Here is a 27,948-nt window from a genome sequence, read left to right on the forward strand (position 1 = left end):
TGAGCTGCATCAGGAGGGGTGTCCAGCATAAAACCTGTATCATAAAATCTGTTTTCCACACCAGGTCAGTTGAGGCCCGCTTTACCAACTAGGGGGTCTGCTTTAGCGATCCCTGAGGGGAACAGATGAAAGAAGAGCAGCTGCTGAGGATGTTTTATGTCCAGAATGGGTTTAAGTTTAAGAACTATATTTTGGAATTAGTGATTGCATTGCTATTAGTAAATCAAAGACTTTAAGTTGTATTGAATCACACTGATAATGGACTCCTGGAGGAAACGTCTGTGTGTTTTTGTGCATTAAAAAGCCAGCAGCTGAAGTCACCACGCAGTGACCACAATGAGGCGGCCACTGTTCTCCTTCTGGGATCCGTGTTGCTGCGTTGAACACAACAGGGACTTAATCACGTCAGTGCTCTTTCCCCTCGCACACGGAAATCTCAAGGGGGACTTTTAATTGCAACAAGTAATTCATCAAGTGTTCATCCAACCTTTCTGATTAAATTTCAGGTCAACTGACTACGGAGCAACGTACCAGAAGCTGAATGACAAAGTGGGATTGAAGACAATACTCAGTTATTTGTACGTGAGCCCCAACAACAAGAGAAAGGTATTGTTCTACTTTGATTTCTTTTTGATTTTGACAGCTGTCTTGATTGTGTTTGTTACTTTTGTTTTTCTTCTTCACGGTTAGTCTGGTACTCAATGTGCAAAATCAAATACAGGCATGACTCGTGGTTTGATGTCTGTCTCTCCCTTTGTCTCTCTCTGCAATGTCAGTGAGATTTATTGAACACAAAGACTGTAAATAAGAACTGGACATGGTTCATGGAGCAGCTGATTCCCTTCTATTGGCACGTTATTTTGTATAGCCCATTATCACGAATTGCAAATTATCCTCAAAGGGCTTTACAATCTGTACACATACGACATCCCTGTCCCTGGACCTCATATCGGAAAAAAACTCCCAAAAAATCGAAAAAACCCTTTCACAGGGAAAAAGGTGAAGAAACGTTCAGGAGAGCAACAGAGGAGGATCCCTCTCCCCGGATGGACAGAAGCAATAGATGTCATGTGTACAGATGAACAGCATTACAGAGTTACACAAACACATTCAATCAATATGATAGAAATTATGAATAATGAGTAGTATGCATGGACCACGATCCAGAGCTCCACAATCCATGAAACAGAAGGAGGAAGAGAAGAGGGAGGGAGGGATCATCAGCAGGGCCATGGCACGAGGCCTTCCTCTGCAAGCTGCTTTTGCAACCCGCCTGAACCTCAGCTCCTCAGCTCCTCAGCTCCTCATGCTCATGCTGTGTCGGACTTAATGTTATTATGTTGTCACTTAGGCCGGCTCTGTTCTGTACCTTCTGGGGGTCTTTGATGCTGCTCTTCCTGCCTGAGGCTTTTTACATAAGTACATGCTTGTGGAACAGAGATATATTGCTAAATATAGTTGACTGCAACTAGAAATAAAAGTTTTCTTTTGACTAAAGTGGTCCTGACAATTACAATGTTTATTGAGGTAATAAATCAACTGAGAAGTAGGGTCATCATCTTACAGGTTTCTATAGAATCAGACATTCGCAAGAATGCAAGTTTAAGTCTCTTCAGCGATGGCTTCACTTTTCTGACCCGGAGGTTGCTGCCTGATTGAGGAGCACTTCATTTATTAAGCCACCTAGACAGGTAGCTTGGAGCAAAAAAAGAAATACTCTCCAATTTCTAAAATGAATAGCTTGGCTATTGTCTCCCTTTTTCTTCCCGTCCTTCCGGAATGCCATCAATTACAAGCAAGGGGAAACGGACAGTGAAGGGTTCAGGGAAGGATTCATATTTGCAGCCATTCCTTTTGGCCGTGCATCTGTATTTTTCTGGGTTTGGGTCAATTCATGGTTACAACCATCCGACTCGGTTCACTCCATAGTTTCACCTTTCTCCCCTTACACCACTCTAATCAGGAGGGTTCATTTTCTCTGAGTTAATTATTGTCTAATAATGAAGATGAATTGCAGCGCCACCTCAGATCTACATCCTGGCTGTCCCACCTGATCCGGTTAGGTGGTCTGTCATTGCGACATCCCTGAGGTCAGTTAAAGGTGACGAGCCCGCCGATTAGACAGAGTAAGTGAGTTGAGCCTGAACATAGGCTACACAGGGAGGCTAGAATATCCTTATGTTGTTATCAGGGAGGATTTACACACGTACAAATCCCTGATACAGACAGCAATATAGAGGAGAAACATATGAATAAAAACACAGCAGTGAAGTGATATTTAGAGAAGTGGTGGATACAGAGAGTTTCCTCATAAAGAATATGCTTATAGAGGCTGTGCAAATGTGGGAGATTAAAAAGTAATTAAAACGTACAAACAGTGACAGACTGTGACTTACAGTAGAAGCAAAAGTTGTTTAAAAAGTTCAAAAACAATTATGTAAAATACAAAAAGAAGATAAATTATGTGCGAAATATCATAGCCGTATTCTGTGAGAAATATACAGAGATGCATTTTTCAATAAAAGATAAAATGCCTTGAGTACCAAACCTTTTGTAGTGAATCATAGGTTTATCAGTATTTATAGGTGCAGATTATTATATATAGGGAGAATTATGATGTGGGTTCTCAGGGCGAGACACACCTGTGTCAGGCTAAGCCTATCAAGTACAAGTCCTCAGGTCTGACACTACTTCCGGGCAGTGTGCATTGTTCTGACAGCACATTATTTCCAAACCCCAATACTCTGAAAAATGGACCATGAGCCTATTTGTCCAGCCGGTTATCTCTTTTTTGAAGGCTTAATGCTCACAAAATTTACACACTTTGCAAAAAACAGGAGCACATGGCAAATTATTACAAATAAGTACATCATCTGACTGTTACGACTTCTTTTCTCTAATGGCCAACGCATGACCCGTCCTCCTCTGTCTCTTAATACTCATTGCCTTTGTTGGTTGGGTTGGTTAGGTTTAGGCACGAGGCATGATTAGTCAGGGTTAGGTTGAGGATATCAAGGTAAACCAATCAAATATGCTTTGGCCGTAGCAATGGGCCATTTCAACTATGGACCTTTTTCCTTTTATAATCGGGTTTCCCATTTCCAATGGGCCGATTAGCCCCCAATCACCAACGCTAAGCCCAGTGAGGGAGTTGGTGTCCCAAGTTCAAGTATCTTGGGTTCTTGCTCGTGAAAGAGGGTAAACAAAGCATGAAGTCAACATGTGGATGTGTGTGGCGTCAGCAGTTATGCATTCCAAACATGGTCACACGCTGTGGGGGTCTGAAAGAACGAGAGCACAGGTACAAGCAAACTTAATGATGGGTTGGCCCAGCAACTCCCATTGCAACCAAGTTTGCCTGTAAAATGTACATTGGATCTGACATGACCTGAAAAGACTCAATAATGATGAAACGAGCTAAATATTTAGTTAGGAAATCAGAACGAAATGTTAAGGAATTTGTGTCTGTAACTTTAAGAGTATTGCAATTTTGACAAGAGGAAGACATGGGGGCCACTGAGTTTTCCCTTGTTATTTGACAAAAGGACTGTAATGTTGTGTACTGTGTATTGCTTCAGTTACCGGTGAGACAATGAAATATGAACCAGAAAGTTTAGTTGGAGTAACAAATCTATGTGGCCCCACTCAAATAAATAATGGGGCTAAAGTCTGTGTGAATGCAGTCTTAGGCAACCCAACTGAATTCATATAGATATAGATATTTGCACGTTCTAAATTATTACCACAGGAAAAATAAATGCCCCGGTCCATAAAGAGGACTCCTCCCTAATGCTGAATTTAACCTGGATGGATGAATGACATGATTAAAAGCCAGTGAGTTTTTAATCATCTGGTTTTGAGTGAGGCAAGACATTAATAAATGATGAGTGTTAACACTTTTTTCTGCGCTCAGGTCCATTTGGATCCTTTTAGTCTGGTTTAATTACAACCCTGGGCCATTAGGTTTTATGAGCATTTGTGTTTTTGTTTTTTGCCCATGTCCATTTTGGGTTTATATAAGGGGGTAATGAGCCCAAACATCTTTATCATTTCCATGTCATAATTTTCTTGTTAATCAGTGTGCCACATCGACAAAAAGATAATAATTAAACTTGATTAAAACAACACATCCATATTGAAATCTTAAGCAGATCTGTAATTTAAGTGAACATTCACACATGTCTTACACATGTTCACACGCCCTCTCTGGGTCTGATTTCTCTCTCACATGCACAGTATCCCTATGATGCCAAAGCTTGACATTTGTAAACATATTAACATGAATATTAGTTTACAGCTACACCTAAGGGTATAATAATTACATTAAAAAAAGTCCAACAAATGGTGAATGGATGAAAAACAGAACTTTGCAAAAAGAAAAGTCGTGGTGGCGTGTAGGGACCTGAATTATTAAAGAGCGTGGTATTGATAACCGCCGACGTTATCTATCCTTTTCATCCCTACTTTTTAACATCTGTGTGTCATTTATTATAACACTGCAGCAACTCCTCTGCTCTTTGTGTCTGGTTGACAAACTAACATTACACGCAGACACACACACACAGACACACACAAAGCGAAGTCAGCGAGCAGAGAGGCCATATTGGAGACCGTGAAGTGAACCGGGTGAAGAGATCAATTACTATGACACTAACTAAGCTTGTTACAATAAAATATGATTTAAAAAAATCAGTGAGTAAAAACACAATACTTTCTCAGTACAGCTGATTAACAAACATGTAAACAAAAGTGAAACCTATTTCAAACTGCTATGTCCACAGTCTCTCAGCCCTCCCCCTCTACCAGATATAGTATATGTATCGTGACTTTGCTGTTTTAAATAAATTCTTCCAAATGTTCTTTATTGCTGAGATCCAGGTTGCTCAGCAGAAAGAAATCTGAAACAACAACAAGGCTTTTACTATGCTACTAACTCTCAATGAATCACGTTTCATTTACATCATGGGGCTGGCTATTCCTCCAAAAAAACAAACATGCTAGCTGTATTTGCGTACTAGAAATCTACCACATACTAATAACACGGTCACTGTACGCATGCTACGATGTTAGTGTTTTCTGTTGAGCTTAGCGCGCTGACAGGTTTACAGATTGTATGTTGACATGCTAACCATGCTAATGCTTTGTAGTAGTACGGTTTAGTAATAATGTTTAGTCGTAATGTTTATGGCGGCTGTGACACAGAGGTAGAGCGAGTCAGCCTTCAATCAGAAGCTTGGTGGTTTGATCCCCAGCTCCTCCAGTCCATGCCAAGACCGTGAACACATGAATGTTTAGTGCAAGGTGGCACCGTGCATGGAAGCCCCTGTCACCAGTGTATGAATGAGTGAATGAGGTGGTTTTAACATGCTTGAGCGGTCGGAAGACTAGACAGACACTGTACAAGTCCATTTACCATTTCCCATTAGTATATTAGCTTACAGTTAGCATTTTAGCATGCTACAGTAGCATTTATATCAAAGTAGAGCAGAGGTTGACAGGGACTGGTTTTCAAGGTGTTTTGTTTTTAAACCACAAGTGACTTTTTAACTGCAGTAATTGTACCTATGTCCCTGTATTGTATTGTATTGTATTGTATTTTATATATTGTTGTTATATTTGTGTTTATTGCTTTATGGACTCATGAGTCTGGAATAAAATAAATATATATACTATTTGGGCAGCCATGGCATGGAAACATTTGGAAACTCCTGCATTTATTTATTGTTGACAATGAATGTGTGCAGCAAATCCAATGGCAATCCATCCAACAGAGTCCAGATGACGGAAAGAGATTGCCGTCCCAGTGTGGCTCAAATGAAACACAAAGTCGCATAATTCAGAGAAACAGATTTGAAAACAAACGTTCTTCTTCTCAAATACACACTCGCACACACACACAATCTCTGTTCTTCCACCCACATGCAGTTCATTCCAAGCACACAAGCTCGCATGTTCGAGATGGAGGGTAGCGGGGACGGCAGGTTAGTCACTCTCGCTGTCACCTCCGGCATGGCGCCATGTGACTGCTGCTAGTGGCGGACAAAAGCCCCTCTATTCACTCAATAGTGGAAGTAAATCAGGCCTCTGTGGCTGCAGGGCATATAGGGAGTGAAGCACTGGAGAACCTAGAACAGAGGGGGAGAGGAAAGGCACAGGGAGCGGGTGGGGAGAGAGAGAGAGACAAAAGGGGGGAAAAGAGACAGCAAATACACTGACAGAATGCAAGTGAGCATGGAAGAGTAGAGAGGGGGAGGAAAGGGGGTGGGGAGGTGAGTGACAAAGCAAAAAAAGTAGAGTGATGGCCCAGGAGTCACCCATGGAGAAAACAGTCTGACAGCACTGCAATTACATCAATTTTCATACTGTCGCTTCACACTGAGCCCGTACATGAGATAACGCATCTCGAGTGAACATTAGGGGAAATGATTCTGGGTTTTTAGTCTGAGATTTTGTGTGAGAGCACATTATTACAGTAAATGGCTGGGGATGGTGAGTGCTGGTAAAAAAAAAAAACTGACAGTCTCCTGCAAATGGGTAATGCCTCTAATGGTTTGAAAACAAAGAGGAATTTTTCAAAGGAAGCGTATGAGTGACAGATGGATTCAGTTTCTGATACTTTACACACTTTAATCTTTAAAGAATACACTCCTGCTTTTTCCTCAAGAATGTATTGACTAAAACAGCAATTTCCGGCCTCAAATGTTTTCCCGGCAAAAGGCCTCAATTGTATTTGTGTGTGTCTGTGTGCATGTGTGTGTCTGTGTGCATGTGTTTGTCTGTGTGCATGTGTGTGTCTGTGTGCATGTGTGTGTCTATGTGCATGTGTTTGCCTGCATGCCGCTCAAAAACAATTACGACCTTGTGTGGCTCAAACGGCAACGACGGGCAGGTGGGTGGAATATGAATTCACCTCAGATGGGGCCTCTCCCACTGTCGAGCTTCAAAGACTTGTGTTTATTGTTTCACTTCTGGATACAAGCTCCAACTTAAAAGTGAACTTTAATATTTCATAACCTCGAACTGTCCTCAAAATGGCGATGACAAAAGAAAGTCTCCCAGAAAGACGAACAGAATCCATTAGAAAACGAGAGGATATGTCCAAAGACGTATGATGCAAATGCCTAGAGGAATTTCATACATTAATACTCAATATAATATTACATTAAGGCCTTTCTCTGCAGTAGCGGTGAGCATCACTGTACAGAAGGTTAGGCTTCATGTATATTCATCATCAAAGTATGACCAAAGAAGCCCTTGTTAGGCTTTTTACATGGATTTGACAAGTTTACAATATTTGCCTTTGCTTGGACATTTTACATTAGGTCAAGTCTTGCTTATAGTTGGCTGATCGTTGAATCATGTTTTTTTTTTTATTTGCTCATTGATCCATATTGTCATTTACGAGATTGGCTTCCAATCTTTCTACACCAAACAAAAGGGCTGAGACATCAATATAAACTATTTGTCTTCTTGACTTGGCATGGGAATGCCATTTATAATAGGAAGTGTTCCATCCATTTCCTCCAGGCCCGGTGCCAGGAGGAGGCCGTTCTGTTTGTTGCGTAAGAGGTGTGTGTTTGAGGGTGCGGCGCTGTCCGTAGTGCTGAAGCGGAATTGATTGACAGAAGGGAAACAACGCAAATTTGGACTGTGCAACATGGGGATTTATTTACGCACAATGAGAATGATTGAAAGCACATGAGTTAAACCTAACAATTCTGTGTAAAACTTGACATTTAGTCGATTCATTGTCGAATAAATGTACAAAATAAATGACATGTCTTTTTTTGGAGATACATGTTGATCTTAATTAACTGCGGTGACAATGGCTCTAACTGAACACCTAAAACAGAACAAACCCATCATTAATGTAACTGGTAACAAGAGTTCCTTTTTCCATTATGACAAGAAAAAAAGCCCACTGTGAAAAAGAAGAACATTTTGACCATCCTGGAAAACAAATCTATCCACCAACAAATATATCAAACTAAAAATATAATGACTTCCAGTGTAAAAGTGCATTTTCAAATAATCTAATGTGTTAAAATGTCTGAAAACCTTGCTCATAGAGAACACAGAGTAATGTTGGTGCTATGACATGTGTTTTATGTTTGCACAAAAATACAATTGAATATCTAAACATGTGTTGACAGGTTTATCTAACCAGTTACAGAATCAATCCTTTCAGTGCGCAAATGTAAATGTGCCAAACACTTAAACTTAAACACTGGAAAAACTTACATTCATAATTATATCAACTAGTGCAGTGGCTGTTGAAAACGTGCCTGTTCAGAATGCAGACCTTCACACCCTGGACACAAGCTGTTCCACCTCCTCCCCTCTGGTAGGCGCTACAGAGCACTGTACCCCAAAACCACCAGACATAGGACCTGCTTCTTTCCACTGGCCGTCAATCTGATGAACACTTAATCAAACACATCCATCTGCACCACTTGCACCATCACCACTTTCTGCACTACATCCCCAAGTCATTGTCACTGTTGTTGTTTTTATATTGTACATACATGTTGCTACTCTGTTGTCTTTATTTTTTTTTTTTATACTTAGTATTTTATTTAGGTATTTTTACAGTTTGACAAGAAATAAATCATTTGAAAGTAAGGAAGGATAAAATAAATTAAACAAGCATCAGGCCAAGTCTGAGTAAATAAGTACAAATAATAAAAAAATTAAAAAATCATATCAACCGTGCAAAACTGTTTGTCAGTCACTCGTGTCAACCATACATTCGGTCCAACCATCAGATATAAAAAATATATTCAAAGAGTTCTAGTGACAGGGTTTTTTATACTTGGATTTAAAGATAGAGTTACATCTTAGTTGTAAATAGTGCTTGTCTTTTTATGAGAAAACTGGTGAGGTTAGGGAGGGCGAATCACCTGCCAATGTCCTTATTCTGACATATTTGGTCCATTTTGTCCATCTTTCTATGTATTGGTCCTTTCTTAGTCTCAAGGAAGGTCATTCTTTCCATCTCGTGGATTTCTTTAATGGTTTCAGTCCAGTTTTCTTTCGAGGGTGGGTCGGTTTGTAAACATTTACGAGTAATTGCTTTTTTTGCTGCTACTGTTAATATTTTCAGGAGGTACCTGTCATTTCCAGTTATTCCTTCTGGTAGATCGCCCAAATAAAGTGATTTGCATGTGAATGGGATCTGTTGCCCCAGAATATGTTGCATAATTGTCCAAGTGCTCTCCCAGAATGTTTGTATTTCGGGGCAGCTCCAAAATATATGGTGCTGATTTGCTCTCTCCCCCCCCACAATTTCTCAAGCACGTATGGTTTGATGTAGTTGAGTAGGTCTTCATTTTTGGGGAAATAAACCAAAATTCCAAGGTATTTGTTTGCCTTCTGAGACCAGTTAATGGGTATCCTTTGCTTTATAAGGGGCAGTGGATTGTAGTTAAATGGTAATATTTGTGTGTTTTGCATATTTAGCTTGTATCCTGAATATGTACCGAATACGTCTAGGAGATCTAGGAGGTCAGGGAGGCAGACATCTGGGTCACGGATATATAAGAGTACGTCGGCATATAATGCTATTTTATGTTCCTTCTTATTTATCAGGATTCGTTTTATATCGCAGCGTTCTCGTATTACATGTGCCAGGGGTACTCTGTTGTCTTTAATGTATTTTTATATTTATCTTGTTATTTGGATATTACATGTCTAATTTCATGTATGTGCACACATACATGGCCAATAAAGCTGATTCTGATTCTGTGGTTCAGTGGTGGAGCAGGGTGGTCCTTCAATCAGAGGATCGGCGATTCGATCCCCACAGCCCATGTCGATGAGTCCTTGGACAAAACACTTAACCCCAGATTGCTCCCGTAGCTGAGCCCACGGTGGATGAATGCTGTATGAATGTTAGATAGTCCTGATGGGCAGGTGGCACCTTGCATGGTAGCTCCTCCCATCAGTGTATGAATGTTAGAGAGTCCTGATGGGCAGGTGGCACCTTGCATTGTAGCTCCTCCCATCAGTGTGTGAATGTTAGTTACTCCTGATGGACAGGTGGCACCTTGCATGGTAGCTCCTCCCATCAGTGTATGAATGGGTGTGAATGGATGAATGATGTCATGTAGTGTTAACAAGCTTTGAGTGGTCGGAAGACTAGAAAAGTGCTGTACAAGTACAGTCTATTTACTATTTAGTACAGACAGAGAAATTAAAAAATAAAGCTCCATCTTGAACAGATGCTAAGTGCATTTTACCACATTGTGCTGATAATGCCTCTCTTTCGCTCTTCCCTTGAAGTAAACATTAGAATGCAGGACTTTTATTGTGTGGCATTTTCAGCTTTACTATAATAATTTATCGTCTGCAAAAACGTTTGGAGTACTTTTTCTCCCAGTGCAAATACTAAATAGAAAGGATGAAAAGTGAAGCATGACAGCATTTGCCTGTGGCCATCAAATTACATAATCCAACCCTGAAAACAAGTTGGTTCAGAGGCAACATAGCAGGGACCAACTCAACCTGGGCCTGTGGCCCAACGGAAATTAATAATATTGGAACAAGGTACTATTCTAGCTCATTATACCCCAAAATAACTTAGATGGTCCCAAAGCATTTAAAAGATATGCAACTCAACTGTATATTACTGGAAAACATTGTAGGACTACATATTATACTCACAAAATAGAATATAATGAAAATGTGATGACTTATTTTAAACTATATATGCATGTCCTTAAAAAGCTGGCGGACAAAGAGACACTTCACCTCCTGATTAAACAGGTCAAGGGTCATTACGTCACGCCAGATGTGGCAATGCCACCTGGTGCAGGAACAACATCAACCCATCCTTTAAGGAACTGAAGAAGGGGGAAGGGATGTGAAGTGTCTCCATGTCCGCCAGCTTCTTAAGGACACAATGCATGCCCAATGAATCACAGTGAATCAGCCATGCTTTGCTGGCTGCAACATGCCACGCAGGCAGCGCTGGTAACGCAATGGAGGATGGTTTTGTTTGTGGTGGGGGGGTGGGGGGGTGGGGGGGGTAGGGGTCTGGGAGTGGACACAACATCTGTCAGCCCTGAGGCAGAATCTCCAAATGGCTGCGACGAGCAGAGAGGCAAGAGCCCTGGACCCGGGGAGAAGACACAAGCGACAGTGGAGGGGAGACGGGACGGGAGACACAAATACAGATGGACAGAGAATCGGAGGCAGACGGAGACAGGCTGACAGAGTGTGAGACACAGAGACAAGAGAGGGAGAGAGAACACGAGTTGTAAAGAAAATGGGACGGGATTCCATCAATACTCTTTTACTTGCCTTCACAAGACATTGCCCACTTTGTCAGCATGGGAGTAAAAGCCATACAATGTGCCTGCCACTGCCAGCATAAGGGACCTGAACCCCCCTCCAAAAGCATTAGCTCATACTAGCATAAAGTGTTCAGCATAAAGGCATACACAATGGCATATGCTGTGGTGTTATTTATGAATGATCACTGTGATGAATTTATTATTGCTCAACACGGATCAGGATTTCTGAAGAGGGAATACTGGTGGTTAATTATCTGAACACATCTTGTTTGTCTTGTCTCTGTTCATTCACAAGTAATGAATCTGTAGCTCTGTGTTTTCAAACACAGCTGGCACGCCTTCCAACCTATGTACTGCCATAAGGGGCAGCTAGCACGCTGTAGCCGAGATGGAAACCCAATTATCCCAGAGGCAGAAACATGACGTGTTCCTGTTTGTCAGGTGTGGCAGGAGTCTGGGAGCTAAATGTCAGGCGGTGTTCAATTAGGCTGAGCTTAAACGCTCCGATCAAGAGACAGGAGGACTGATCAAACAGTTTGAAAATCACCCGGTCGATATGGTGGACGAGGCAGGAAAAGACGTAATGATTATGAATATGTGCATCAACTCTTTATTGTCGGTGTCCTCCTCTTCAGAGCCACGTAAGCACATAGCCAGTGTGTGTCATGAGTATCCATGGCAGCGAGGGCGATGTGATGTGCGAGGTGCTGTCGATGTGGACAGTTTACTAAGTTGACGTGGTTTCACATGGACACACAGGCCTGTCTGGCACTTGAGGGGTACAGTTAACTCATTAGTGATACTGCCAGCCTCCCCTTATATCTCAGAGCAGCTTTGTTATTGTTTGGGTGTCCCACACTAAGAATGTGTGTGTGTGTGTGTGTGTGTGTGTGTGTGTGTGTGTGCGTGTGTGTGTGTGTGGCGCTTTCCAAAGCACTGAAACGAAGGAACAGACCAGGTTTCTTAGCCTGTTCTCTTTTCATGTTTGTATGTCGAACTTTACGCCCATTTATTGGTAGAAACCAAGCAATTATATGTCGAATCCGACACATCCAGAATTATTCAGAATTATTATTTAATTGTAAACTAGTCACCGTCATCATTTTTATTTCTAACCATTTCATTTAGTGGCAGCTGACAGTAAATGATGGTTATCTACAGGTGTATATTTTCTCCCTAATAAATGAATTAGTGACATAAACGTAAAGACATCTCATGCAATTTGCAAGGTGTGCTATGTCGAGATTCTATGTAGAGGTTAACATGAAAATATTTATATAATATTGACTTTGGTTTCACACGATAAAAGAAAGTCCGGTATTAACATTAAACACCACTTTGTACATCATATAATCTGTGCTGACTAAAATATAAACGCATACATGTGAAAAGGCTACACAGACTTATTATGGTGGGTGGAAGGGGGGGAGAATAGTCCAACAAACAGGACTTCCAACCAGGTGGTTGTTGTTGAAACATGTTGAAGTTATGTCACGGCCGCCGTTGCTATGTTTCTCTGATCCACGTGTACAAATAGCTCTCTGGGTTAACAGTAGGATTTCTGTTTGTATGACTTCTCCATAATACACCTCGTTCCAGCTTCACCCTGGAAGGGGGGAGGACACACATGTCTCTTCCTCCCTCATCCATCTCCACAGGGAAGACGAGATGGATTAAATACACAGTGACATGATGTTTGTTGCTGCATATTCAGACAAGCCATCTGTGATGCGTTCACTTACCTCATCACAGACTCGGCAATATCATGGAGAGTCTGGCAGCGGACAGGGCCGAGAAAGGATATCAGTCGTTTCCAGTGCTGCTCCACGGCTGGTCACTCGTCTTAGTAACAACTGCACGCTAACAGAATGGATGGACAGCAGCAGAGGCTAATATTTCTTTCACTTCTGAGGTGTCACTCCCCCGTTTAAGGGTGTCAAGGAGGTGAATCTATCCTCCCAGGAGGAGATCGAAAACCTCTCAGCAGAGGTTCCAGGACCTCTTACAGACCCCCCACTCACAACAGACAGAGAGGGTTTTACTGAACACACGTCCTGGTTCCAAAGAAGATGGGAGAGTTCAGACCAATTAAACATCTAGATAGATGATAGGCTATCTAGATGTTTAATTCATTAGGGCCATCGTCTCCGGCTTCTGAGATTGAAAGGCTGAAGAGGGATGGACTCTTTGTGCAGGTTGTGCAGACCCTCCAGGTAGCAATAGCTGGATCCACCACTGCCTGTTATGAGGCAAAGTGGTCCGGGTTCAAACGCTGGTGTGAAGAAAGAAGGCTAGAAGCACTGTGTATCTGGGTTGTTTCTCTCTTTCACCGTGTTTGGTGGTTATAGGACCGTGCTGGGTATAGAACTGTGTTGCTGCTGTTACAGTGAATGCAGCACCCGTTTCAGTCTTTGGCTACACCCTCCCGCAAAGTTGTTCTTTCATGGGGTCCAAAGGCAATGTCCAGTGTTCTGTGCTACCTCTACACTGTGGGAACTGCCATTGGTGCTCAAGGCCTTGTTAAAGGGCCCCTTTGAGCCTCTGGAGGGCAGCACATTGGCTTGCTACTTCATGGTGGTTGTAGAGGGGCTACCCTCAGACCAAACCCCTTCTTTGTTACCAAGAACTTAAGGAGTCCGTTCATGCCGAGGGTTATACAGCTGGATCCTTTTTGTCTTCCACACCATGTGAGGGACATGGAGGCAAAGTTAGATTTCCTTTGCACAGTTCATGTTTTGGCATGTTATGTTGGCGACTAACCTCTAGCCGGACAGGATCAGTGTGGTTGGGTCGATGTTAAGTCAAGTTGGCAGTGACGGCAGGAGATGTTGAGACCTTTAGCCGGTCCAGCACATGTTTACGACTGACATTTATCAACCTCCTGTGAATACTTTACCCTCTCCTGGCTAGACCTGCTCCCGTTTGACTGCCCTTTGGCTTCAATTATGATTCTCAGTATCTCTGGTTTAAGTACAGTTCTCCTTTTCCCACAGTGCCTGCCAATACGGGTGTGAAAAAGTCCACGATTGCTGCTGTAGCTTCTGGGAGTGAGCATACAAAATAACCCATAGAATCATTTTCATTTTACAGTAAATATAATGTCCTTTATCACGCAAAGATAATCAATAAATAATGGTGCAATGAAGTGGTTATATAAGTTACCTGTCCTCCATTTCCATTCCCTGACTGGCTTTCTTTTGATGGCTCTTTGAGATTCATATACTTTGAAACATTGGAATCAGAGAAGAGTCACCGGCTATTCATGGTGGCAACACAAAGACAGGCCTAAGGGCTTTGGGTAAAAAGGAAATATACCTCAACAGGAGTTCTGAAACATAGTCGCTGACAAACTTGAAGAATGCATTTTTAGATTATGGGATCAATTTGAACTGACCCTCATTGCCTCAGATTATTTATGCAACATTGATTTCAAATACAAGATAGTAAGTTCAAAACTGTGACCTCAGGTGGATTGTTCTTTGTTTGAGAGTTGTTTATTGCTCGCAAATCAAAATAAACAGGAATTGACCGAAACCAATTCATTTACTCTCATTGAATCATTCCCAACCAAGTCGCTACCACATTCCACTTTTTGAACACTTTTCTAATCTGACAGCAACAACAACAAAAAAATTAATTTGCAGGGTTGGAAACTAGACATAGATTTATAGCGAGGACTCACAATCCAATTACTGGGTGACTGTGTGAAATGGAAAGTATGAAGCTAATTTCATTAATATTCTATCTTGGAGTATTTACGGTCCTGCGTCGGCAGAAGTAATTCAAGTATTCCTTACACATATCCTAAATGTCCTCCAGCTGGCACATATACGCTTCATTAACCTTTGTCATTTTCAACCTTTTGGCCTCATGATTTACAGTCTCTCACGCACACACACGCACACACTCGCTCACACTCGCACACACTCGCACACACTCGCACACACAGTCTACTCTTCAACCGAGTGAAACGTTATTCTCCTCCTATGAGTGTGCAGGTGTTCATCCTTTGCATATCCAGTGTTGATAGAAAAGTTCAATGCCAAGTCCCCAAGACCACGGTACTCCTACACTGAGATGACCTTTCTTATTCTGTGGGAACAAAAAACAATCAGGTTAGAATGCTGCTTTCAGGTTCATCAATATAACATTCTAAATAAACCATTGATATGATGAGCTGTCAGCACCATATCTGATGACCTTGCAGTATGTGTAGCTATACAAATGTGATTTAAGGTGAAGCGTGAACCTGTGGACAGAAAGTAGTGCCTGTATGAGCACCACGGCCTCCTGCGGCGCTTGCTTTGCTGGATAAAGCAGGTAGCGGCTCAGCGGAGACGGGCCTTCTGATAGAGGCCGGAGGGGGTCTCAGTGGGCTGGTGGCCTGTAGCGGTTCTTGGGCTAACCTGGTGTAGCGGCAGCGAGCGTGTTTTCTACGTATCAGTTTCAGAGGAAGAATTTAGACTTCTTTCAAATCCCTGCATCTGTTGAAAGACCGGCCAAGGTCGGCTTGTGTTGGTCCTTTTGTTCTTTTCTCTTCCTCTTTGCCGTGACTGCCAAAATAACGTCAACAATAAAATAAAATAAATAAGAATCCTCCTACTTCTTTTGAACTAGATATTGTACTCGCCAAGGCTAAAAGGTAGTGTGGAGGCATGTGTCTCTGCCATTGTTTCTATTCAAAAGTAAAGTTTCTTTCCTGAAATGTCTCTTATGACCACATACAGTCCAATACTTACGGATACAAAATAGAGATAGAAAGGATTCTGACATTTTCTTTCTAATCTATATTATGCTTATTTTGAACTTCATGTGCTGCTTTTTCTCTTTCAAGATTTCTTCTACTTTAGCAAGATTTTCTTTTTCATTAGACGGTGGATTCTCATATTCTCATTCAAGTGCATATAAATTCAATTCATGGGATCTAATGCACACGTCAATGTGCAAAAAGTTATATTTTGAGAAACTTTGGCATGCAGGATAGCAGCGCGTGGAACGACTGAGGAGAGGGAGTCACTGTAGAATGCAAACAAGGCAAAGCTCTCACATGTTCTCACTATCGTTTCCTGATTTGAATAACATTGAGCTCAAGGCTACAATCCTGTCAGAGCCCCAGACTTTTCTCTTGTTTGTTTATGATTGAAAAGCTTCAATAAGACTTTGTATTTCATACAAAAAAACAAAACAAGCCTCTTGCATCAGAACCACAGCAATCTCCATATAGATCTCACCTGGGTGTATTCATCTTCTTATTCCGATACATAATATTGGAATACACCTTTTCGTAAGCATGTTAAATCATAGTTATATTCCTGTAATCTCCCATTTACCAGAAATACATCCACCACTGATAAAGTCGTCCACTGTTCGATCTGAGTTTCAGATCCAGGGAGTGAGCACAGCGTTAATTGGGATGTGTAGCTCAGACAGTTTGAGTCCATTTGATTGAATCGGTCATCATGTGGCTCATGTATGTGGTATTATATCTGCCTTTTGTGATGGATGAACTGGTGTTAGTGGTAACTGCTGTTACCCAAGCGAGTGCTGACAAATGACTTGCCAGCATTAGAGACCAGAACCACTTTGCGCCATAAGACTGAGAATATTGAGTGTGAGAGTTCTCTTTCCCACGGCTGTGTGATGACATGGCGGCCACAGAGCGATCGGCATGCCAACCGCCATCTCTAGACCACGTGTAGGACCGAGGACTTCAGCTACGGAGAAAAACAAAGTCACGTTTTCACTATTCCAACATTAAATCTAACAAGTTAAAGGTTTTTTATATTGTTTCTCACATGATCAGTCAGTTTCTCTTTCATTATATCTACATTAACTGACCTAAGCATCATTTTTTTTTTTATACAATTAAAAATATTCTCCAGTGCAGTTACACCCGGAAGAGAGACCAAGAATAAAAGATGCTGACCGGGTCTTTTTGTCTGTCATGAGCTGACTGCTAAAGATCTGTATGTTGCAGCTTAGTCAACGTGCATCTTTAATGAGGGTCACACCAGGGGCAGTGTGTTCCAGCGCTCGTGTAGACTTCACTAAAGACATGAGCATCCACACATACTCCACTAATGATGAGAGCTCTTGTATGTCTCTGACGAACTCTCATTCAATTATTATTTGCATCTGATATTACCCGGGGATTTCTATGTGATTTTGTGATTTTTCTTCTGGGGACTGTGCCAGCATTTAAAAAAAAACAAACACTGGGACCTCTAAGAAAAGAAAGAAGCTCATGGGAAATTATAGCTTTCGAGGCCTGATGGAGCATTGGCGGGGAGAATGAAGAGAGACGTGAAATGTGAATGATGATGCACACGCACACGTATAAATATATATATATATATATATATATATATATATATATATATATATATATATATATCATACTGATTATATCATCAAGCTTAACAGAAACTAATTATTAGTATTTGATGTGGAATCATAAGTGGAAAGCTGACTGTGGATGACACGTAGTTATCATGTTAATCTGCAGCCACAGTCGCAATAATACGCTTTACATCTCCGATATGGTAATACGTCTTGAGTGGCTGGTCTATTTGTGTCTGTCTTTTTTAAACGATGCCGGCCTTCCTTCTGTTAAGTGCTGAAATGCTCCACGTAGTCGCTAATCTCTCATCCCACTGTCGTCTTCAGATCATGCTGCTGACGGATCCGGAGGTGGAGAGCAGTCTCCTGATCAGCACCGATGAAGGGGCCACCTACCAGAAGTACCGGCTGAGCTTCTACATCCTCAGCCTGCTCTTCCACCCCGAACAGGAAGACTGGATTTTGGCCTACAGCCACGACCAAAAGGTGAGCGAGCGGCCCACCGAGGCCAGCGTAGCAGGCGGTTGTTCAAAGGTATCAGAGGAGGTCAGATTAGAGACAACAGCTGCATACATGTGAGATTTCACAGTTTATGAGAGAAGCAGATACGCACAGATTGGATCATTCAGGTTGTTCCGAATTCACTGATTTAACGCAAAATCATTCTTAATCCAGTTTGAGGGTCATCATCAACGTTCTAAGAGAAAACTACATCATGTTACCTGTCAAGTCAAAATGGCAAGATATCACATATGGTGACTTTTAGGTTAGTTAAAGTGTCAGTCCTGAAGAGTTCAGTCCTGGTTGATTTGGTGGTGATAGTAAGTGGGTTTTAATACTCATTTAAATTAAATTAAAAGTCAGGCTGTGATTGGCCTTTTTCCATCATTCATGTGATATGATTTGGTGCTGCATGAGTGTGAACAGTGAAAGTGAATAGTGTGTTTGCTCTCTCTGGCTGCTCCTCACTGTTCACGACTACCTGACATTTATTAAATGGCCCTTGTCTTGTTTTTAAGTCACATTTTGAAATGAAAGATAGCAGTCAGAGTCACATAGATTTTTCTTTGACTACTTCAAAATAAAAGTCAACTTGTGTTTCACCAGTAGGAACATGACGGTGCAACGTGAAGAGGACCCGCCCTCTATGTAGATATGAAGGATTCATTCTAGTTCTAGTTCTAGTTTCAGGTGCTTAATACACTAATGAAAACATATTGATGCATATTATATTACAATAATTCAAACAAATTTCCCCATGGGGATGAATAAAGTATCTATCTATCTATCTATCTATCTATCTATCTATCTATCTATCTATCTATCTATCTATCTATCTATCTATCTATCTATCTATCTATCTATCTATCTATATGTCTATCTGTCTATATATCTATCTATCTATTTATCTATCTGTCTATATATCTATCTATCTATCTATCTATCTATCTATCTATCTATCTATCTATCTATCTATATGTCTATCTGTCTATATATCTATATATCTCTCTATCTCTCTATCTGTCTATCTATCTATCTATCTATCTATCTATCTATCTATCTATCTATCTATCTATCTATCTATCTATATGTCTGTCTGTCTGTCTGTCTGTCTATATATCTATCTAGCTCTCTATCTGTCTATCTATCTATCTATCTATCTATCTCTCTATCTATCTATCTATATGTCTATCTGTCTATATATCTATCTATATGTCTATCTATCTATCTATCTATCTATCTATCTGTCTATCTATCTATCTATCTGTCTATATGTCTATCTATCTATCTATCTATCTATCTATCTATCTATCTATATGTCTATCTATCTATCTATATGTCTATCTGTCTATCTACCTATATATCTGTATGTCTGTCTATATGTCTATCTTTCTATCTATCTATCTATCTATTTTTTTAACTATCTATTTATCTATCTGTAAATCTATCTATCTATCTATCTATCTATCTGTCTGTCTATCTCTCTATCTCTCTCTCTATCTGTCTATCTATCTATCTATCTATCTATCTATCTATCTATCTATCTATCTATCTATCTATCTATCTATCTATCTATCTATCTGTATGTCTGTCTATATGTCTATCTTTCTATCTATCTATCTATCTATCTATCTATTTTTCTATCTATCTATCTATCTGTAAATCTATCTATCTATCTATCTATCTGTCTGTCTATCTCTCTATCTATATGTCTGTCTATCTATCTATCTATCTATCTATTATCTATATTTCTATCTATCTATGTAATGTTAATAGCTCACTCTAAGTCCAACAGTGGATCTCAAACAGACATTTATTTAAATTAAGGTCTTTAAGATTAACAGTTCAAGTCACAATCAGGATCGTTAAGTATATTAAAATCAACTTAACTTAACTGAATCATTTTAATATCTCATATGTAAGCAATACGAATGTATTACTTATCTAAGTTACAGAATATTAATATGAAACATGAAGCGAGACGATTCAAAATGAGTAGGTTTTAATATCATTTTTTATTTGGGATATTATTAATAAAGTGGAACATTCACTGAGAGCTGACTTAGGACATCTGATCAGATTCATAATCTACTTAGTTATTCTTTCATCACATGATTCCTGGTTTTGCCAATTACAGACTTTTCTTCACGAAAGTCAAAGGTATTGCAGTTGTGTTTTGACTTTTATCAAATGACAAAAGGAGAGCAAACGCTTCAAATCCTTTGGTAGAAAAGCTTTTGTTTTACCTCTCACATAAGCTATCAAAACAACTGTTACTGCGGTGCCTTTACTGACAGTCAAATTTCAAACGCAGCCATAAAGCTACGTTCTAGAGTTCAGAGACACAGTGTAAATGGTTTTGAAATACATCTTCTAAGGAGGCCACGTAGGATATGCAAAAATAATTGTGTCTGTGAACGTTAGGCAGAGTGAAAGAAAAGAGAGAGGTCAAATTTAAGCACATTTTTAAAATAACCGTTTGCATTAATAAAATTATTTTCTTGAAGCTCAGCCCACTTGGGCATAATATTTCAGTTGTGATGAATAATGAAGGCATTCTCCTTTGCTGATGAGATGCGTGTGTGTGTGCGTGTGTGTGTGTGTGTGTGTGCGCGTGTGTGTGTCTGCGCCTCCTTTCCCTTCGTAAAGGGAGATCTCACTTGTACAGTGTGTAATCCCTCATATACACTCACACACACACACACACACACACACACACAGACACACACACCTAAACAGACATAACTACATACACACATATACCTACACACACAGTCCTAGTAGGACTTGCTGTTTGATAACTTTGAGATGGATGAAAGCCATGAATGCAATTTTCAAATTTAGTAGCTTTTAGAAGTTTTCTGACTTTGTAGTACACTTTAAACCTCTCTTAAATGACAATCATACACCAATGATGCAATGTGGTTTAAGGCTTCAGAAGTCATCACAGCATGTTTTACATTAAAATACTGTATTAAGTCATCTGAATCTTGAATGTTCTGTGCACTGATTCTTTTGCATGGAAGTTATCGGAATGCTTTTCCCTTTTCCCTCGAGGTCCACGACGTCTCTTTAGAGGACTGTTTATTTGACACTAGGACATGGGTCTACACTTAGCTCTCTGAGCAACGTCATGCTAAATCACGTCGAAAACTCTTCTATCAACTGTCAACATTACATTAAAATGTCTTCAGGTTTTATTAACGAGGTCACAGAGAGGGATGGAGTAGGTTGAAGTTGACCTCTGATTTTGACAAATCCCGTCTGAGATATAGTTGAATCATCTTCTTTCAAAAGTCAGAAGCTTATTTCAGTATCACACGGAGCCTTTAAGCTACGAACTCGTTTGCAACCATTCAGTTTAGATTTTTTTGCAGATCTGCTCGTCACAAACAATGTCAGCAGCTCGGACGAGTCGACGCTCCTCGGCTCATCTCGGCCCAACACGTTCTCGCTCGCTTGGTCAGACGCCCTAGCTTTAAACTCGGTTGACCCCTTTGGACGTTTCCGGGACAGCGTGTCTCTTTTCAAAATTTTAGGTTCACTCGTGTGACAAAACCACTTTAGTACTTTAGGCTCAGGAGATGATTGTGCTTTGGCTCTAACTGGCCAAACTAAGGTTACGGTACATTAAGTCAACGTTTTGGGTTTCACACAGGAAACCAACAGCGGTCTCCTGGGTGAAAGTCCTGTGTCTGTTTAAGCCATCTAACCTCCTTTCTCCACCTGCCACCTACACGTCAGCCCAGTTCACCGTGGGAGCTTGCTGGGGTAGTACATACTGTAGCTTGTGGGTACCACCAAGGCTACAGGTCCCTACAATATCCAAACTTGTATTGTGTTGTATTTGAATAACAATTAACACAATATGTTGCTCTTGAATTCCCAGAGATGAAGTGAAGGAACATGACATGCACCATGCTGCTGTTTTCCTTCTTGTGACGCCTTCACAGTGAAGGTTTAAGATGTTCCTCCAGTCTTTTTAGTAGGACTTTTAGAGCTATTGACAGGAATGAATAAGCTCTTTGACAATGGGTCATTAACAACAACTTCACGCAACTTGGCTTAGGGGCCCTTCTGAGCCCTTGGGCTCCGGGGCCTGGCCCCTGTAGACCCGTTTGATAATGCAATGCTGGAAACAGACTGCGGTTCCCTCACTATTTAGGCCGTGTCTTCACTCCCTATATGTCTGGGGCCGACTCACTCACACATCACCCCCCCCCCCCCCTAAAAACTGCTTCTCTTTCACTTTCCTCCTCCTTTTGGCAGTGCTGCTGCATTTGTTGATTGAGAGCCCTTTTGGAGGTTGTAAAGTCTATGTCGACCCCTCCACCCCTCACCTCCCCCCGCCCCCCGCTCGCTGCCTCTTCACTGTCACTTGCTTGGCTACATACTAACTTGCTGCGGGAGGATAATTAGGCAAAGTGATTTCCTTTACCCCTCCCCCTCCGCCTCACCCCCTTTTCGCTTGCATCTGCTTAGCACAGCTTGGCATGGAAGTCATGTTAATGTCATCACCCGTGCCGTTTGTCTCTCCCTCTTTGACTTGAGCATATACACACAGCAGCTGCAGTAGTCACAGTGAATATATAGTTTGCATATGCCCACTGTGGAGCCATCCAATGAAGCGGATACAATGGAGAAGGAAAATATATATGCGCCACATAATGTCAGGACTGCAATATCATTCTCAAATGTCAATGGGAATATGACGTATTAGAGGCATAATATGTAACACTTGTACAATGTTATCTATTTTTTTCTGTTATCTATTTTGTTGCATTTCAAACAATTTTCCAACATGAGAAATCTGTTATTTTAACCAAGGATAAGTTGTGTTTTCTGAGAGGATGTTACAGACTAAAGTGTACTTGCGGTGTGACCTGTGCTAAGTGACAGGTGAACACCCTAGCATGTTGTTTATGGGACCATCATGGTCCCGGAGCTAGATTCAGGAACCTATTTCAGGGCTGAGTAATACAGGGGGTCAAGTTTGGACAAGGTGGGGGGTGAGGCAAACCTGTAAACGCTATCACCAAATCAATGTGAGCCAGCAGCTAAAACAGGACTTAAGCCTGTACAGAAAACCTGTATTGATTCTATCTTTTTAATAGATGGTTGTTTACACAGTTTGCATGGTCCAGCTTGAACCAGTGGAATAAGTTGGATGCCGCATTACATCCCAGCTGTGAAAGCAGAGAATACAGGTGTGACTTCAGTGAGTATGCCAGAGATGGGGTGATTTACTTTTGGGGCACTAAGGGGTTGAGGTGTCCGTCCCCAAAATGATCTTCCTATCATTTCTTGTCAACTCTCTACCGTCGGCCATCAAACAAAGGTATGACCCTGAAAAATAAGATTTGTTTGAGAGGTAAGGGTGAAATAAATTCTGCTTATTTATTTCCTATGTCTGATATGAATAGTTTTCTCTTTCGGCTTCATGATTTAAGAACACGGGAAAAAGAAGATTCCAAGATAATCTTTCAAAGTGTTTTTTTTTTTTTTTTTTGTAACCCAGAACTCCTGGTAACCCAATTTTTTTGGAATTGCTTTTTTTCTATAATTTTAAAAAGAATCATACTCATTCTGTGTACCACAACCTTGTGTTCTCAAACGGACCTAAAACATGGATGTTTTCAAGGTGACGTGTAATTACTCCAAGCTCTCTAAACACAAGGTGAGAAAGAAGACATGGAACTTTCAGTCCTATTTAGAACATGAGGTAATATTATCAATACAATTTATTTTGAGTTCAGTATTTTTTGGAGGGTAATGGAAAAGTTTTTTCTGGCAAAACTTTATTTTTTCCCCCAATCTCCACTCAGAACTTGAGGGTCAGAACATTACAATTGTAATTGAAGGTTTCTCACTTACCTCTTGTACTGTAGATATGTAACTAGAGATGTAAAGATATCTATCTCCACCCCAATAAAACGGAGTGACTGGAGGTTTTTTGTGGCGCTCATAGCTTTGTAAAATAAAAAAGTAAAGCTTCATATTATTTTTGCCAATTTGGGGCGTGATTCAATGGCAAGCAAAATAGATTTAAAATTAAATATTGAATGTATTTCTTTATAGGTGAACCATCTTAAATATTGACTCAATAATTTTATCTAGTGAAAGAATTCAAGTTCAAGAATCATGTGAAATCTCAATGGAGCAGGTGCAGGTTCTTATTTTTATGGACAGCTAGTTCCACTGCACAGAGCTTTGCTCCGCTATGCTCCTCCCTCTCCGTGTCGCGTGGTAATAATGTGAGCGATCCAGTGATTTTCTGACTGGTGAACAATGGCTGCATTGAGCCCCTCCACCAGGCTGGGGGGCTCTCATCTCATCTCCCCTCCCGTTCGCAGTTCGGCTACAGCACGGTGCTGGAACACTGACGCCCTGCACATCTTTCTTTATGGTCCCGTTCTTAGCTCGGCGGCCATTGTGTGTCTGCGTGCGTCGCAGTAATCTGGTTTCTGCAGTCATAGATACTCGTGTTGGACGGCAGACAAATGCTTCTATCCCTAAATGTCCTCAAGCCATGTTATTCCTCTGCAGCGTTGGAATCCTATGTACATTCTTATCTAATTTAGTGGATTCACATAAAGACCTACTTGTGTGTGTGTGTGTGTGTGTTAGATTGGCTGGTAGGATGCCATGTGGACGAACTCTCACCGGCTGGTTGTTCTTCTTTCAGCTCTACAGCTCGGTGGAGTTCGGGAGAAGGTGGCAAGTGGTGCACGAGAGAGTGGCCCCCAACCGGTTCTACTGGTAAGTGCAGAGATGGATAAAACTGATAAACATGTTGTATGAAAGTTGATCTAAAATCATCCACGATACAGCGCTGATGCACAAAGAAGATCTAACTTGCCTAATGATTACTTTCTATAAATGGCCATCGCTATCGATATTCAATTGCTGGAATGACACATTGATAGAGATTTCACTGAGCCTATGGACTACTACAGCACACAAACCCATCTGGCCACGCTGATGACAAATGCCTGGGGGAGCCACTGCGGTCCAAATGGCGTTATGTTAATTGGTAACAGCTGCATAGTTACACACACATGATAAATATGACAACACACATTGCAGTTTCAAAATAAAAGGAATTAATCAATTTTGATTTGCAGGTTAAGTTACAGGATAGGATTCATCCAACTCTTGAATGTGTTCAGGTTGTCACGATAACAATATTATAGAGATGTTCATAATACATAATTGACATACATAATTTTTTCTTTACTTTAGTTCTTTGTGTGTTTTGTCTCTTTTTTTAATAAATTGATTTAACTTAAAATACAAGTGTAGAAAGAAATGAGTCTGTCGCTATAACTGTACAAATGAAATTATTTCCACAATATTACTATATGTGTATAACTAACATAATACCAACATTTAATGTTGGTAGTATCATAACCATTGTGAAGACCCTAGAATCATAACCATTCTGACAATATAAAGTTGTTAATTCTTCAACAAACTGTATATATTCATGCAACCCTAGACGTTGAACTCATCCCACGAAGAGCACTCTTGACGTTGTGGACGTCCTGGAGCCACTGTGTCACTGCGTCTCCACAGAGTGAGGAGCAGCCGAGCCAGAGAGGGTTTTAACGTTTTAATTATTCACGTGGTCTGACATGCTTGATCTTCCTCTGTGGCAGACAGTTGCATTATGTGACCGGCTGTGGAGAAAGGCTCTAAAATCACTTTTGGACTCAATCTGACTTCTGTTTTCCTTTTGAGTGGAAATAAAGTATATGAATGATTGAAATAATCTGATGTTTCCTCTCAGCAAGGCCTTCAAAGCCAAGTTGAGATAGTATGTGTCCGTCTGGAATTGTTGCCCGCTTTTCACAACGCATTCCAATGTGTCTCGTACCCACATTGTATCTAGATATGTATATATATATATATATATATATATATGTGTATATGATTTGTACTGATAGCATTCGTCTTCAGTGCCCACATTAATATCGGACTGAGATCCGATGGTTCTGCTTAAACATCACATCCTCTTCTCGTTTTTGCTGAACGAGCTGAATGGTTTCAGACCGACCCAACTGGTAACCGTTAACATGTAAATGCATTGTTCCCCGGACAATGGACATTATGATCACTTTCATTTCAATCAATATATCACTATCATGATTATTCATTCATTTTAGGGACAACATATGTTTATTGCACTCTGGGGCTTAAATAAATAGATCACTGCTTTCACGTCCATTTTGTGCTACATTCCTGCTAATGGCTCGCCACCTTCACCCCCCGGGCCTTTTCAAGCCCACCCACTAGAGCCGGTCCCAGCGTGCATGCAGGCAATACACTTAACAAGGGCGACCGCCAGGACTGGGGAGAAGGTCCGCCCCCACGGTGCCTGACCCGCTGAGCTAAATGCCCCCAGGCTGTCTGTCGAGAGCAGATGTGCACAACGAGTTATATAAAGTATATCACTCTTCCACTTTGGACAGCAGCCACAAGGTTTCAGTAAAGTTTCTCACTGGCTGCCGCTGTAGGGTCCACGTCCAGCGGCACAGCGGCTCGTCCATGTCGACTTGTCCTTGGGCGAGACACTTAACCCCAAATTACTCCTGCAGGCCGTGGCTGCGGTGTGTGTGTGAATAGTCCTGATGGGCAGGTGGCAATTTGCATGGCAGCCCCTGCCATCAGTGTATAAATGGGTGCGAATGGGTGAATGATGACTAGAAAAGCGCCGTACAAGTACAGGTCCATTTGCCATGTACCAATTGTTAGAATCTGAAATTGCGATTATTATTCAAATAATTGTCCAGGCCCACTGCTCGACATGGTCTCGTCCTCATGGGGTCACAGGGTCCGGCATGTCTGGCCTCCACACAGTAACTAACTGTAACAAAAAGCTTTCACCTCCACAAACTGTCAGGGTAGTAACACGCTGGGCAGCCAGGAGTGAAGGGAGCCTGGAGGGCTGATGCTGCAGAAGCTGTCACAGTTCTATTTTTGGGACGCTCACTGTGCCGTAGGTGCGGCGGTAGCCCCGGTAATGAGGATGCAGAGGGAGCTTATGTCAGCTGTGCATGTGGCCTGCGAACACGGCGAGGAGAACGAAGAACAGCCAGCTCAATGAATCAACATGACCGGTGCTCGGCCACGCGGCGCAGGTCGGCGCAGGTTTGAACAAACGGCATTCAGCTGTAATCACTTTGTGAGCTTAGCGAGTACAGCCGTGAAGCGTTTTGCATGTGACATTACAAATCGCTGGATATATATATATATATATATATATATATATATATATATATATATATATATATGTGTGTGAGCGTCCTCAGAGAGCTCGCAACGGTGAAGCTGAGCTTCGCCCCACGTCGCTTAGTGGTAAAGATATACAAGTTTAAACATAACTACCGAGCTCCCCTAACTTGAAGAGTTTTTCTCTGCCTGCTTCACACTGTTCTTGGGTACCTGAATAGATTATTCAGCGAGGATGGAAAAGGGGGTTTGGATGAGAAGACCATCCTACTCACAGCTGTGTTTCGTCGGTTTAATCACCAATACCTCCATTGTGTCTCCCAACGTCCCACTTTGATCTCTCTCTCTATTCATGTGTGTGCTACCTGTGGACACGTTCTCTCTTTTTCTTCCCCCGCCTCCCCTGTTCTTCCTCCAGGTGTGTGCTGTCTTTGCTTCTCCTGTCATCCCCCCAGTCTTTTTAATACATATTTAATGCCGTAATGATTATATGCTATTCCATCTACGGACATCCTTACTGTAGAGAGAAAATCTGTGGCTTTTCCTCTCCTAATGGTGCCAGGAAATGTCTTCCTCCATTCGC

The 27,948-nt window shown here is 41.3% G+C and overlaps 1 protein-coding gene across 1 annotated transcript in view; it reads left to right on the forward strand.

The window, feature by feature from the left end:
- LOC117732209 (VPS10 domain-containing receptor SorCS1) overlaps window positions 1-27,948 on the forward strand; it is a 144,361-nt gene that overhangs the window by 81,718 nt on the left and 34,695 nt on the right. The window contains exons 3-5 of the mRNA XM_034534975.1: window positions 507-606; window positions 17,961-18,119; window positions 24,820-24,893. Coding sequence (XP_034390866.1) covers window positions 507-606; window positions 17,961-18,119; window positions 24,820-24,893 — 333 coding nt within the window. The remainder of the gene's footprint in view (window positions 1-506; window positions 607-17,960; window positions 18,120-24,819; window positions 24,894-27,948) is intronic.

This window comes from Cyclopterus lumpus, chromosome 1 (genome assembly GCF_009769545.1).
Source record: "Cyclopterus lumpus isolate fCycLum1 chromosome 1, fCycLum1.pri, whole genome shotgun sequence".
NCBI lineage: Eukaryota > Metazoa > Chordata > Actinopteri > Perciformes > Cyclopteridae > Cyclopterus > Cyclopterus lumpus.